This window comes from Chenopodium album, chromosome 9 (genome assembly GCF_948465745.1).
Source record: "Chenopodium album chromosome 9, dcCheAlbu1.1, whole genome shotgun sequence".
Lineage (NCBI taxonomy): Eukaryota > Viridiplantae > Streptophyta > Magnoliopsida > Caryophyllales > Amaranthaceae > Chenopodium > Chenopodium album.
The window spans coordinates 69,334,076-69,349,079 of NC_137842.1; the positions used below are offsets into that span (position 1 = coordinate 69,334,076).

At 35.2% G+C, this 15,004-nt stretch overlaps 4 protein-coding genes across 5 annotated transcripts; 1 reads left to right on the forward strand and 3 right to left on the reverse strand.

The window, feature by feature from the left end:
• Positions 1–203: 203 nt before the first annotated feature.
• Positions 204–3,147, reverse strand: LOC145560361 (DNA-directed RNA polymerases II and IV subunit 5A-like). Its single transcript, XM_081621610.1, has 5 exons — positions 2,997–3,147; positions 2,137–2,348; positions 1,866–2,045; positions 1,303–1,416; positions 204–635 (listed from the first exon to the last, which is right to left on the reverse strand). Exons 2-5 carry the CDS (start codon positions 2,335–2,337, stop codon positions 510–512), a joined length of 621 nt encoding a protein of 206 aa, XP_081477736.1. The 5' UTR covers positions 2,338–2,348; positions 2,997–3,147; the 3' UTR covers positions 204–509.
• Positions 3,148–4,212: 1,065 nt separating this feature from the next.
• Positions 4,213–9,705, forward strand: LOC145559029 (metacaspase-1-like). Of its 2 annotated transcripts, none has more exons than XM_081620429.1 (6): positions 4,213–4,782; positions 6,180–7,062; positions 7,653–7,980; positions 8,271–8,382; positions 8,793–8,978; positions 9,504–9,705. In XM_081620429.1, the coding sequence occupies exons 2-6, from the start codon at positions 6,591–6,593 to the stop codon at positions 9,561–9,563; spliced, it is 1,158 nt and encodes a 385-aa protein (XP_081476555.1). In that variant the 5' UTR covers positions 4,213–4,782; positions 6,180–6,590; the 3' UTR covers positions 9,564–9,705. The 2 variants fall into 2 exon arrangements, with proteins under 2 accessions (XP_081476555.1, XP_081476556.1); XM_081620430.1 differs by lacking the exon at positions 4,213–4,782 and adding an exon at positions 4,948–5,230.
• A 124-nt stretch (positions 9,706–9,829) lies between these two features.
• Positions 9,830–11,680, reverse strand: LOC145559030 (uncharacterized). Its single transcript, XM_081620431.1, has 2 exons — positions 10,770–11,680; positions 9,830–10,378 (listed from the first exon to the last, which is right to left on the reverse strand). The coding sequence occupies exons 1-2, from the start codon at positions 11,533–11,535 to the stop codon at positions 10,011–10,013; spliced, it is 1,134 nt and encodes a 377-aa protein (XP_081476557.1). The 5' UTR covers positions 11,536–11,680; the 3' UTR covers positions 9,830–10,010.
• A 782-nt stretch (positions 11,681–12,462) lies between these two features.
• On the reverse strand, positions 12,463–15,000 carry LOC145558082 (uncharacterized). Its single transcript, XM_081619232.1, has 5 exons — positions 14,752–15,000; positions 14,275–14,664; positions 13,908–14,000; positions 12,858–12,925; positions 12,463–12,613 (listed from the first exon to the last, which is right to left on the reverse strand). The coding sequence occupies exons 1-5, from the start codon at positions 14,998–15,000 to the stop codon at positions 12,463–12,465; spliced, it is 951 nt and encodes a 316-aa protein (XP_081475358.1).
• Between the last annotated feature and the right edge of the window lie 4 nt (positions 15,001–15,004).

Consider the following 15,004-nt stretch of genomic DNA (forward strand, 5'->3'; position numbering starts at 1 on the left):
ATGTGCCGCATAATTTGCTGGTGGAGAGGTTAAATAAGGCAGCCTTAAAAAGTTGAGCCTGTTTTATTCATCAGAGTGAGACCATCTCTCGGCTTTTGTTCGTCAAAAGGTAGGGTAAACCATTGTGATTTGTGAATAAAAAGTGTTGAACGTTTATATATATATTGCAGGTGCCACAATATGAATTAACAGCAAGTAAACAATCAGAGCTAAAGTTTGATGGATATATAAACTTCCAATTACACAAAGCTAAGTTTAGGAGAAGTTGTTACTATTTTTTAACTAATACCATGCTAGTATAACTTTCACCTGGCAGATCATTGTAAAAGGAAATAAACCTTCTGGACACTAGTATTGTAGGATGACAAACTCAACCATACCATGGACTTAAATGGTAATTACTACTGCTACCACAGATACCAATCTTAGTGTCAAAAGAAATTCCAGGACGCAACGCAAAAATAACATGGTATGGTAGATTCTGGAATATGTTTGTGAGGCGCCATAAATCATACAACGTATCGATATGTGACATATCTTCCGGCTGTTTCACTAGGGCGAATAATCTTCACAACTTGTCCACGCTTAAGTCCATAGTATCTAGCAACTGGATCATTCATCTGAATTCTTGGTAGCTGAACTCAGGAGCCAAAACACAAGGCAAAGAATAAAATCAGAAGCTACTTCATAACTGAACAAAGGTGCCCAAGCAAGCAAGGCTTTATAAAAACAATAGGGAGAAGGAAAACAATATGAGGTATATTGAAACACTAATATTGTTTCAGAAATGCAGGCTTCGTAAAAAACATAAATACTAGCAATATAAAATTCCAGTTATCTTTTACTAAGTGAGACCAACCAGTTCATGGGTCCTCAAGATGAACTCTTTTACAGTTTTACATATATATTCATATCGAAATATGAAATTGTGATACAAGTGAGTCCATGTATTGAGCTTCATGGTTGTTAAATTTACAAATCTTGAAGTTGAAGGCCTGTAAAAAGTTTCGATTCCTCAGCCCAAAATTGTCACTCTCAATCTAAAATTCCAATTATCAATCTAGATTTACGCATTTTTATTGTCATGCTGTAATTATATAAAGAATCAAGAATTACGCCAACATATATACTTTAGGACTAAAACAATAAAGAATTATGCAATATATATCACACAGGGTTAAAATTTGTGAATGCTTTACTCACATGCATTTCATGCATGATTTAAGTTCACAGTTTTGAAACATAGCAGCAGCCCAGGAGATAAAAATAGAAAAAAAAAATACTGGCATGAAATGTACTGACCTGAGTTTCCTTGACGGTGTACCTTTGGAGCAGGGTCTTCTTTTCTTCATCATTTAGCAATTGATGCTCAGGAACAAGAACATGCTCCTTGATGTTAACCAACATCTCTGCCTCCTGAAGCAGAAACATACATGTTACGAAATACAGACAAACCGTTTTCATATATTTAGCCCAAACATGATATCAACAGAAAACTCCACTAGCAACTTAGTCTCCATAGTGTAACAACTAACAACATAAGGATCATCAGATAATCACAGAATGGGTAGATAAAAAGATACATCCTTACAAGCTATAAATTAAAATGTTATGGCCTTTTAGCATCACAGATAGGACAAAATAAGACATTGTAAACAATGATCCATGCTATCATTCAACAGTCAGCAACAATGTGTAGTATGGTGTATAGTCCTGACTTGACCACTATGAAATTAGCAACACGTGAGCACATGACTACTTCAGTACAGACAACAGAGCTCGATAAAATTGAAAAAAGTAGAAAGATGCATTTCCTTTATAGATTATTCAAGTACGAACTAAACCAACAAAACGGTTATATTAACCTGAAAAACCTCCAGGTGGAATTTTGAAGACATTTCACTTATGCAAGTCTTGGCAAAAGGAGTCAGGTTCTGTTGGACCACCAGAATTGCTCTCGGAACATTTTCATTTTTCATAATATTGGCGTAATTCTTTATTGTTTTAACACCAACCTTAGGCTCCTCAGGGAAGAAAACATATATCTGCAACAGAATAAAATCGTCAACTGAAATGTCTGGATATGCAAGACATATTTGTCATGTAAAAATCATCAGTGGACAACTCGAGGTATACCTGGTCAGAGCTATCATTTCGCTTGCTTTTTTGGATAGAAAGAGCATCCCTCTTCAAAAACTCACCATATCTACTAATGAACTGCTGCTTTGACATGTTGAGCTCATGATCAGCCACAATATAACCTCTGTCATTCAGCATTTGCATTATTGTTCTCTGAATTCTGTATAATCTAGTTATCTCTTCATCCGAGGAAGCCATTATATTGATAACTGCAAGAAAGCAACTCTTGATATCATTTTCAACCACTTAAGGAACCAAAAAAAAAAAAGCGGAATAAATAACTTTATCAAAATCTCATATCAATCAATTCGACACACGAAAGTTCTTAGTACTTAGTACCACTACTGCAGGAGAGCATTCAATTACATACAAAATCCAACTATTGACCCAAAAGTTCAAAATTCATGATACTCCGTAATCTAATTAGTCTGGCAAGAATACTGATGACTCTTATTTTAGATGATAAATTTACAGTTCAGAGCATGAGCTCCTAGAAACTACATTGTATAGCCATTGTTTTAATTCAATGAACATTGGAAAACACGAAAAAAATCAAAGAATACTATCCCCGTCTAATTTCATAGTTAATCCTAAAATTTAAGAATCCAAATTTGGTTCAATTATCAAATAAAGCTCGAAAAAACATACTCCGTATAATTTTAGGGATGTTTGATTCAATTATCAATTAGGTTCAGAATTTGATCTTTCATAATCATAATCTTAGTAATTCGAACCAATAGTTAAGATTTTCGTTAAACCCTAACATTATTACACAGACAATTAAATTAAATTAAATCAAAGATAAACCCTAGATTGTGAAATCGATATGATAATTACAAAAAGAAACAGAAACTTACCTAAGAAGCTGCTTCAATGGGGAATACAAGTAATTAGAAGGCGCCTTAATGAAGAACGTCAAGTGCGCTTCAATGGAGAACAGAGAAAAAGGCAGGATGAGAAGTAGGATTTTTTTTCTTATTGACAATTAGAGCAATTTAATACTCCGTAGGTTGGACTGTTGGAGCCCAATTAAAAAACCCTGGTACACCCCAATTATAAATGGGTCGGATCCGTCCAATAAATGAATTAAGGCGGGTCTTTATGGAGTCGTCCACTCGTCCCATTATAAGGGTCTGTATTCTTCATACTTTCTCGGTTTCTATTTAGTTGTTACGTTTGATTTAGACACATACTTCCTATGTTCTTTTTTACTTGACCTGTTTTTTTTTTTTTATCACGCTTGCCAATAAAAAACTTTAGCAGTCAATAACTTTAATTCTTCATAAGTAAAAATTATAAAAGTTGTATATTACGATAGTACTTATTGAGACGAATTAAAAAAGATATCATATGAATATATTTTTCCTTACCTATCATTCACAAAAGACGATCAAAGGAGAGGTGGTAAATAGTATAAAAGTCAAAGCGGGTCAAGTAAAAAAGAACGAAGGAAGTATACTATTTCCGTAACAGGTTATGAGCAACGATTAGACATTTTCCCTCTCTACTTTATGACAAATCGTTGCACATAACCTGTAACAGAGGTAGTATTAAGGAGATGAGAGAGTGTGAGAGAGAATGAAAAAGCAAGTGGGGTAGCTTGTAAATGTAAGGTAAAAAAGTTACCCCAAAAGGAAACGTGTCAACTAAAAAAAACTTCCTAAAAAGGAATACGTGTCAACTAAAAAGAAATGGAGGTAGTATAATTTTCAGTTCACTTGAGTTCAGTTCTAATAAGTTCAGTTCTTAATTTCCTTCTCTTGTAAAATATTCAGTTCACTTCAGTCAATTAGAACAAGCCCTAAATCCTTCATGGGGCGAGGAAGACCCTATAAGGGTTTGGTGTGTATTAAGAGGAATCTAAAAGTTTGATATTTGGGTACTATACTTTAAGAGGAATCTAAACATTACACACATGATTATATTTAATCTTATGGATAAAGCATAAACATTGGTCAAAGTTGTGCACATGAATGATGCAAATGTATACAAGAGGGCACTTGTTAACAAATGGAAGGAGTAGCATCCAATTGGAAGATTATATGGCTCTTCCATATTACCTAGTCTGCGAACCCGGGTTAAAATGACTTACTACGGAGTATAACTTTTGATTCAATAGTGTCTCTAATTTCCTAAAAAAAAAATTAAAAATATTGTATAAAAAAATCAAATCAAGACATTACGGGTTGGGTATATCATACGAAGTACGAAGTATAATGAATTAAAAACAAGTGAAATATTTAAAAATATAATAATTTTAAAATCTAACAACAAAAAAGTAAAAATAGCTTTTTATTAGAATACTGAAAACAAAAAACGATGCTAATATATTTAGTATTTTTGTTTCTTATTATTTGCAACCAATAAATATTTTATGTCTAACAAAATACGGTTTTGTTGTAGACTTGTACTTAATTAGAAACGGAGATATATAAATCCAAGTGGTTAAAATCTGTTGGATTTCGCCCGCGCAGGTTCAAATCCTGCTGCCGACGAATTTTTATCTACTTCGAATTATGTTTGTTCATTTTCCCTAAATATTCCAAACCACTGCAATGTGATGAAATTGAAATTGACAATGTCGAACCCAGAATTAAAACTTTTGATGATTTCACTTCATCGCATCTCTTGGGTCACCGTCAGGTAGATTTTTTCATGCTCTATTTTTTATTAAAATTCACATGTTTATTTCATATATTTTACTAATTTTAGCATACTTTATTTCTTTTTTTTTTTTTTTTTTTTTTTTTTTTTTTTTTTTTGACAATAGCAAATTACATAGCATACTTTATTTCTATATGGGGGAAAAGTGATGTAATTATGGGTCTTTTTTTCTAAAGTTTGATTCTTAATTAATGGTTGCTAGCAGGAAGAATCGTACTATATGTGTTTGAAAAGAAAATTAATCAATTTTTTCTGAAACCCAAAAGTCAGAAAAGAAATTATTGATTCTTTGATTCTGATTTTTGAAATTTTAGGCTTTTAATAACTGTGAACTTTGAATTTGCTATTTTTGTAATTCAAAGTGATTTATTTACAATTTGCGGGTCAAATTTTAAGCTAAAATTTACTTGGGTCTTAAATTTTGAAGGTAATTTAAGGATTAATTTATGCTGATGATATAAAAGTAGTCTTGATTTAGTTAAAAAATATTACCCTTTTGATTTGTACTGATATTCTGTGTACTGTGATGCATATTCTGGTTAGGCCAGGGGTAAGGCTATGTACATTTGATCAATTTGGATCTTGAAAGATGCTGCTAGTAAAGCGCGTTGTAGTTGTAATTTGTAATACAGCAGTGTATTGAATCTGGTGATAGCTATGCAACAATTTTACCTTGTTAATGCTGACATTTTTCTGGCTGATCATATCGTATTGGGTTATTATATGTATATTTGTTTCACAATGTAGCAATCTGCTAGTGGTAGCTCTACCCTTTCTGCTCATTATCCTTCTGACTGGATTTTATTATGTAAATGAATACTTTATAGGCTGCAGACGTTTCATGGTTCAATGAGAAAACTATTGTAAGGTTGTCAGAATTGATTTTTTCCCCCGGGTTAGGAACTAGGAAGGGGCAAGTGAAGGGGCGGGGAGGGGGGGGGGGGGGGGGAGGGGATGGTTGGGAGAGTGTAGTAAGTCGGCAGAGCTTGAATCATGATTAGCTGATGATGGCAATTTTTGAAGTTGATTGTTGTCAGTAGTTGACAGTTTTACTTAAAGTAGATCTTGGAAATGTACTATGCCTGGTAACTTGTGTTCCAATGTTCAAAAACTTCCCTTCTATTGCTGTTGCACTGTATATAGCCAGTGCAGTGGAATTTTGATGGAATAGAATTTTGTATTAATTGCTGTAAATGCTTGCATAATTATAATTTACTTGCATTCTGTTTGTGCAATGTTGCACATGATTGGTGCCAAAAGGTTCTTTATACTATTTGAAAGTATCATGTGAGATCTGGGGGGCCAGGAAAATATAACATGCCTCTTTACATTGATTAGGTTTCTTTTAAACATTGCATTGTTTCTTTATGCTGCAGGTCTTTCTATAAGTGGGTATCAAAGACCTTAGAACTGGAAACCTCCATGGGCTGGAGACAGAGTGGAGCATCTGATTCGAGCGGCTTTATAAAGTACTGCTCCTTCGTTAGAATACCTGCAGAACAAAAAGTATGGTGGTGGAACGAATCGAATTTTGCTGCCATTTTCCATGTTATGTGTAAAATGAGCAAGGAAAAGAGTGGGATATAACATCTAATCATGTATGTTTTGATTACATGGCTATCCAAATTTCCGAGTAAAGCATAATGCCAGAGGTATGCCAAGCTATGATTAGGGTTGAAGTTAAGATTCGATAATAGTTCCTCACTTTTGTTCTTCAGATCATATGGCATATGGCATATGGCATATCTTGGCCATCATTAGTCATTGATTGTGCTACCTAGTTAAAAATGAACAGCATAATCCAATGTGGATATTGTAGGCTAGAACATTTTACCACCAAAAGGGCTGGTATTGTTTGTTGCTCAAGATGCCATACCGTAATTCCTATACAAACATGTGAAGTCACAAACTATACTAATATTCTGAAGAACAGAACTTGGAAAGATCCTCAGCTGCAAAAGATCAAAAGTTCTAGTCTGAACCTTGGCACTTATAGAAATGGCAACCTTGGAAGCACTTCAGGACCATCTGAATATAAGGCTCTAGCAAGCCAATGGCCAAAAGCTTCTTTTACAATATTAAATGCATGCCCTAGAGGTATCTCTGCAGCAAGGATTGGGAAACGAGCATTAATCTGTGGCGTGAGCTACAAGAAGCAGAAATACAAGCTGAGAGGAACTCTCACTGATGTCTACAATATAAAGCAGCTTCTTTTGAATCGATATCATTTTCCTGAGAATTCAATTAGAGTCCTTACAGGTAATTTGAAATTATTGTGCCATAATATTGTTCATGAAAGGCTTACTCTTTCAGGAAACACTCTCAGATAGAAACCGAATATTGCCTTGTTTTATGCTATATTATAAGAATCAGTTAACAACATAGTATATCCAGATATTTGATTGAAGGAACAGGTAAGCTATTCAATTTCATTTTCATTCTAGATTGGTTGTTTGGGGGGGGGGGGGGGGGGGTAGGGGAGTATCAACCTGAAAATGTGAAGAGGATGTGACGACAAAATCTGTGGGCATGAAAAATAATTGTAATAGTATCTACTCATGTGATTTTTACATTTGGTTTTAAAGCTTTAACACCATGTTTTGATTCAATTTCATTTTTCGGTTTCCCTTGTCTTGTTTATACACCACAATAAGGATTATATTATGAAACATGCATGTGCATTGCTCTAGATGTTTTATTCAGTGAGAATGTTTTTTCCCTGTACAAAATGCATATGGGGTACATTAAAAGAAGTTACAGACCTAGAGGGTTCTTACTTATGATTTTCTGGTTAAAAGCATAGCTTTAATTGAATAACTGACTGATTATTGGTGCTACCATTATATTAGAGGAAAGTGATCTTGATCGAGTGCCTACTAAAGCAAACATGGAAGAAAGCTTGAGATGGCTTGTTGAAGGAAGCAAACCAGGGGATTCACTGGTATTTTATTTCTCTGGACATGGTTTGCGTCAACGTGATTTTGACAATGATGAGCTTGATGGATTTGATGAAACACTGTGCCCTGTTGACTTCAAGACTGAAGGAATGATCTTTGACAATGATATCAACACCATGATAGTTAAACCTCTAATCAAGGGGGTAACACTCCATGCGATCGTTGATGCTTGTCATAGCGGAACCATCCTTGATCTTGAGTACTTGTATGATCTGACTGGGTAAGAATTTAACATCTACTCCCAAGTTCCACCTCTGATGATGCTTTTGTTAAGCTTACCACATATACAGTAGTGTATATACTTGTGCTCAGCTTTGGAGTTTGTACCACATATTTGAACTTCCAAGGTAAAGGAAATGCTTTGAGAGCAAATTCAATTTGCAAAATAACTTACGGTTTCAGCTGATTGCTGATCCTTGTCTAAGGTTTAGATAGAAATAATGTAATTTGATGATCAAGTTGTGTAATATCTAACACCATTTTCCTTGGCTGCCCCTTGCATATAAACAGGAGGAAGTGGTTGCACAATAGACCTCCTTCTGGAGCTAAGAAGTGTACAAGGGGAGGTCGTGCCATCTGTTTTAGTGCCTGTCGTGATGATGAAATGGCTACTGACAGCAACGTAAGGATCAGATCATTCCTTTTTTTTTTTTTTTTTTTTTTTTTTTTTTTTTTTTTTTTTTCCTCTATTCAAGTTTGATGCTCTTGTTGAAAATTTGTGCAGCAACTTATTCGAATTCTCTTTCATAATGTTTCTGATTACTGAATTACCATTGTGATGTGCTGGTAATTCTTGTAATGATTGGTAGGTTGGATCATATTTAAATGATATAAACTATATGATATGTCAGTTTCACTTTAATGCACTGTTTCTTTAGCTTTTCTTTCTGTACATTGCTTCTTACTATGGATGTCTCTCGAGACTCGCGCAGTCCAGCTTCCACCCTAAACTGTTTGTATATTGAACTCGGATTCAATTCAGTTTATGTTACCTTTCTATTACTATTTACAAGTTTTTGGTTATGAATGCAGGCTTTTACTAAAAAGGGCATGAGTGGTGTCATGACGTATTGTTTCATCCAAGCTATACTTAATAAACCAAAGTTGACGTACTCTGAACTCTTATATTCTGTGCGTAAGTCTATTCTGGAGACCTTTGCATCAAGATGCATCAGTTCAAAGCTTATTGATAAGTTGTTACACCGCGAATTATCACAGGTAGGTTTTTGTTTCTTTTGAATTCCTCCTTTCATTTTTGATACTTTTCCCTTATAAAACAGGCCTTAGATTGAAAATGTATCATCCTGCTTACTTATTTTAATAGATTAGCAAAGGAACTCAATTTAGTAAGACATCTGAATTTACTCCACCATAACTCAAAGATAATAATTGTTTAGTAGTGCTATTATTTTGGATTTCTGTCAAACCAATTACATGATAGTGCGTAATTCAGTTGTAGATATATAGCAGTTTCATGTTGCTATTAAAGGTTTGATGTTATGAAGATCTCAATATCAGCTATGTACTGTGATCTCACACAACAGTACGATTTATGATGGGGGGAATATGATTTATGATAATTAATGCTGGAAGTTTGACACTATATGAGTTAACTCTACTCTTGGCTTGATTTGAACGTTGTTTTTTTTTTTTTTTTTTTTTTTTTTTTTAAATTTTATTTTAAATATATGGTTCCCCCTAGTCTACTTTGAAATTTATTGATTTTTTCAGTTTTGTCTGCAGGAGCCACAACTGTCTTCTTCTGAAATATTCGATGTTGAAAATACCATGTTCACCTTGTGATCACCGCAATGAGAAAGTAAGCTTTGAACAAGCTCTCTGCTATTCTTTGTGACAAGAAACCTCTACTTGTTGGAAACATTCTGTATTATGCTTTGATTGTTTTCTAATTGTGCATAACCATTGACACATGTCCATTGTATCATGTTGAAGTTACCAACTAATTATATATTCATTATTCTTACTGAATAACAGTAATGCTTTTTCACTTTTTTCTGCCGGGTTACAACATGAAAAATTGCAACTACCTTTAGATTTAACTGCTGGAATGGTCTTCAAAGAAATAAAATACTGCTTCTGGATTAATAAGCTGAGTTAAAATTGACTTGAAGATCTAATATAAGAACTAGAAAAAACAATATTAAGCTAGTGTTTTGAATGCCTAACAATCTAACATACTCCTAGACTCCAAGTACACATTGCTGTAGAGTTTCTATATCACAATTTACATCAATGCACTTTCATCTGTTCTGCTGTGAGCAAAAGCTTGCGAGATATGTCACACCACCTTAAGTAGGAGCCATAGAGGTTAGGCCAATCTGAGGAGGAACACTGAGTGAAATGGTGGAGCCACAAAGACAATACTTTCTCCCGGTTGTCTTCTTCCTCGATCATGTCTATTATTTCTTCCAGTGCACTCTCAATCTCTCCTCGTTCACTGGTGCTAAGGGTTGGTGCATCAGTCCCGTTGCTGGCTTGACACAGTAAAGGAAGCCATGTAGTTAACATCTTCATTTTAGTTTGCATTTGCTGCTCTGTTTTGCCTCCTTCAGTTTGTTGCTCTTTACCCATATCCTTGGCATGCTTGATCAAGAATGCTGCAGAAATTTAGAGTTTAAAAGTCTTGAGGAATACCGATTGTAGGAAAAATGTTTATCTAAAGTTCCTCTTTTCTGCCATACTATTATGAATCTTTTAGTCATTAATGTGTGTTAGATTATGTTATTCTGTGTTTGTTTGAGCAGAACTTCGTTGTGCTATTCCACAATGAGCTAATCTAATCTTGTTTAGAAAAGTGAACCAAACTCAAGAAAACTGAAACCATTAATTGTCTAGCAAAGTAAACCAAACTCGAGAAAATTGAAACCAATCAATGTAAACCACATAAAACTTGGACCAAAATTTCAACCAAGAAACAATAAGAGAGGATATTCTTTGGAAGAGAACCATATTTAGGGAAAAAATATTCCTCAAGTAATTCATTCATACCTGTGAGCTTGACCAATGAAGCTTGAACCCTTGGCTCAGTTGTTAAAGCTAACCATCCCAACCTTCTAACCCAAGCCCATTTCTCCACCACCACCTCTCCGCCGCCACTTTCCTCCATTTTATGGGCTAACCATAACAACTCGGCTGCCATCTTTTCCATGGCAGGCTCATCATCGTCCTCTCTCACTTGATACCATCCCTTGGCTGCCCTTACAACTCTACCGAGCCCAAAGTCACCTTTACCTAGACCAAGGGAAAACTTATTTTGTTGGTCCAACAAGGTGGCTTCTAGTTGGGAAAGTGTCTTGTCAAATGCTTCAGATAGAACAAGACAGTTGACCTGTCTTAGGGCTTCAGACCCTTCCTTAAGGTTCTCGTTGATCAGCCTCTCCGCCAAGGAACGTACAACTTCATACTTCCTTGAGCTAGTGGGGATGTTGTTTACAAGAGAGAGCAGCTGGTAGATAGCCCGAGCAATGGCTGTGTCACCACCTCGGCCAGTAGCAGTGCTGCTACTGCTATCTACCAGCTGCTGCTCATATTTACTGTGTTTAACTAAAATCCTAGAGGAGAAGGGGAGATACCTCAAAGGAAGAGAATGGACAAGGTGGAGGATGAAAAGGAAGATAAAGGCAAAAAAACAACGTAGGATTCGGACAAGTTTTGTTTTATGGAAGAGAAACATGAAAGATTTGTCTGCTGAAAAAAACAGCGGAGCCACAACGAGGTTGCGAAGCAATATGAGAGGGGTTGATGAGCTCTCCATAACCACCCTTATGTCTTAATTTGCTTACCTTTTCTTTGGTTATGTTGTAAAATTTGTATGAAGGTAGGAAGAATGGAGGGAAATTAAAGAGGTTCGCTGATGAATTGGGTGATCTGAAATAGAGGACAAATAATAATGAATAAAGCTGGAATTATGATATGTACTAGTTTAGTTGTTTAAACCGTTGAATTTTTTAATTACGTGTATTAGTGTGTATGGTTCCAAATCTTCCAATATACAAGTAGTGTGTAGCTTTCAATCAAAGTCTAACAACGTTGATGTTTATAAAGTTTCTTGTTTGGCATTGAAGGATTGTATTGTCTAAATATTTCTTGACTTCTTGTGTAGTATATAGCATAATCAGTGATAATCTTACACTATACTTTGAGTATGTTGGTAATTTAATCTCTTTGGTCCAATATCTTGTTTAATTTTCGAGGTGGTATACGTAAATTGCGATATTTATTATGCTTATAGATCAATGGATGATTAATTTAGTTCAATGAAGTGCATGTATATTAGTAATTTAGTATGGGTGATATGTTAATTATGGCTTGCACTTGAGACCAGGATACAATTGAACAAATGTTGTACTTTTTTGAACATTTACTTGTGAATATTTAGCTAATTCACAATTTCATATACTCCTTTTGTCCCGTTTTGTTTGACCTAATTTCTTTTTTGAGCCGTCCCTTAAAGATTGCTCCATACTAAAAATGTACATAGGACCATTACTTTATTTTTACAAACATTACTTTGATCCCACCACTTTTATGGGGCGAACAATTGGTAGAGAGGGAGTATTATGTACATCTAACCTTGAAAAGTTAATAGGTGAAGGAGGTTGAATACAAAGACTTTGTAACTTGGAAAGTCTGATGCTCAACTCTAGCTACTGTTATGTACAAAGATAATCAATTTTTATTGCTATTGTTCGAGGGTAGGATCGTAAGGAAGGATCATATGAGACTCATTTAGAAATGTTTTCAAATGCTTTAAAAACTCCCTTGATTTCTCTAAGTTCACAGCGTGCCCTGCTTCCTTGATCACCACTAGCTGAGCAGTATTTCCTAAGTGCCTGTATGTACACAAATTCAATTGCGTTCAAACAAGCAAAAATGTCAAATGCTTAGTATTTAAAAATAGAGGGAGTACAACACAAGTCATTGAAGGTTCAACGATAAAGATAAAATCGCTTGTATTGGTTTTAAACCAGTGATTATGTAATACGGAGGTAAACTAAATATGTTGCATTTAACTTAAGCATCAGTGTTATAAAAAAATCAAGCATTAAATAAGAACTAAGAAGTATTGAAGCATACCGTTGTAATCGATATCCTAACTCTATAGGGAAAATTTGATCTTGCTCTCCCCATACTATCATTGTGGGCTGCATTCAACATTGAATTTATTGGTCAGAAAATTTAATGGAAATGAACTACATTATTGTTACTCCTAATGAACACCCAACTGAGGCTAACATACTACTAACTCAAAACTTGTGAAAATGTGATAAAAACACACTTTGTTAAAATCCAAAACATGGGTATTAAGCTTAATTTTAGCATTTTTGTTTTTCTAAGAATATTTCATGGAAATGAACTGCTAATCCTGCTACACATTATTGTTACTCCTGGGGTGCTGGTTTTTGTTGGGTTTGGGGCATGCTATGAGGCGAGAACGGAGCAAGGTGATTGTCGTAGTCTGGTAGACCTAGTGTAGTTCCAAACCTATCAACTTTATAAACCTGTTGGTAATGGTAGATCTATTATAGTTCCAAACCAATTAACTTGTATGACACGTTCTGCGTTCTTCCTAATTTGTTCGAAAACGCGGATTATACTTCACTTTTGGACAATTTTTTACTTTTCTGGCTTGGAAAGGAAAGAGGTTGAGGTATTTCCCATGGACCCCATAAAATCATGGGAGGCTATTTTTGTGATTGGAATTGTCTACTCAAGGCAAGATCCATGGGCCTTTATGTTATTGGATATTGCTATATTGGCCATATTTGGCTCCAATCAGCATTATATGATGGTATGATCCTAAAATAATGCAACCCCTATCATTATTTGAGTTTTCGACATCATGTCTCAAAATCTCCAAAAATGGTCCAATCTTGTGTGTTGACTTCAAATTTAGCTTCCCGGAAACATTTTCGAAACTGACAAAGTTATGTGTTGTGATAATTCCTGGAGTTCCCAAAAGACCCAGGAGGCCTACTTGATAGCCCAAACCATTCATACCTTAGGGTACCCTCATAATTATCGGTGGTTCATTTTACATAACATATACATTAATATAAAAAATAAAAAGGGTTATGCACAATACATGCATGGCAAGCAGAAAGATTAAAGCGGTTTATCACTTACATGACGGATCTTTGGCAATTTTGAGAGTTGCCTATCCTTGAGTATTTCTTCAATCAATTCTCTCTTCTCGTTCACATAATTTTTACACATAACCTGCATAATCATTTAGACATTTACATAAGTCATTAACGCCCAGTCGATCTCAAACACCATATGCATATTGTATGAGCATACATTGTTCTTGTTCCTTGGTATTGTATGTCAAAATATTAAGTGTATATCATTCTTTTAATCAGTCTATTAACTCATATATATAAGTTGCGTAAAAAGATAGTGATTTTTATTGGTAACAGGTATTCGGGTAACCACAAAATAAGTGACACACGGAAGTGGACATAGGTATCATAACTCGGATTTTGAGACTCACATTTATGAAGTCGGTTAAGAGCCAATCTGGCACTCCCTTGGGAGGTTTAACAAAGGAGAGTCTCATCAACTCCCTCAACTTATCAGCATTTTGAGGCATTAAGATCTTGCCAGCTTCATCCAAGTCTTGAACTTTAAACAAACCCTCCTTCAAGTCCTTCTCTTCAATACAAACCCCGGTGCAACACAACACCGCCTTCTCTACTACCTCCGGAAATTGGCATGCCATGCTATACCCTACAAAACCGCCATAGCTAATACCTACAAAGCTCACCTTTTGTACTCCATGTATGTGCATTAGCTTCATCAAGCACCTTGCTTGAAAACTTTCTGACCTTTCCTTTTGGGTTGTGTAGGACCTCCCAAAGAATATGAGGTCTGGTACATATACCTGTAAAATTAATGTAATGAATGCATATTATACATACCTATTTTAGCAATGATGATAAAGAAATGAGTTGATGCTAAGAATTATTACATTGTATTTGGGGATGAAATGATCAATTGTATCAGAATATTGCCACATTGCATTGGCACCAAACCCATGAACCAACAGAAGGTTTGGCTTAGATTGCTTGTACAACTTAGGAACCCAACAATGCATGGTGGTTCCGTCGCCAAGATCTGACGACACGGACCGGAGACCAGCATGGGAGAAGGTAAGCCGGTACCACCAGTCCCTTGATGCCGTGAAGCTTAAGGATCTAATAATTGTGGGGCTAAACATTGTT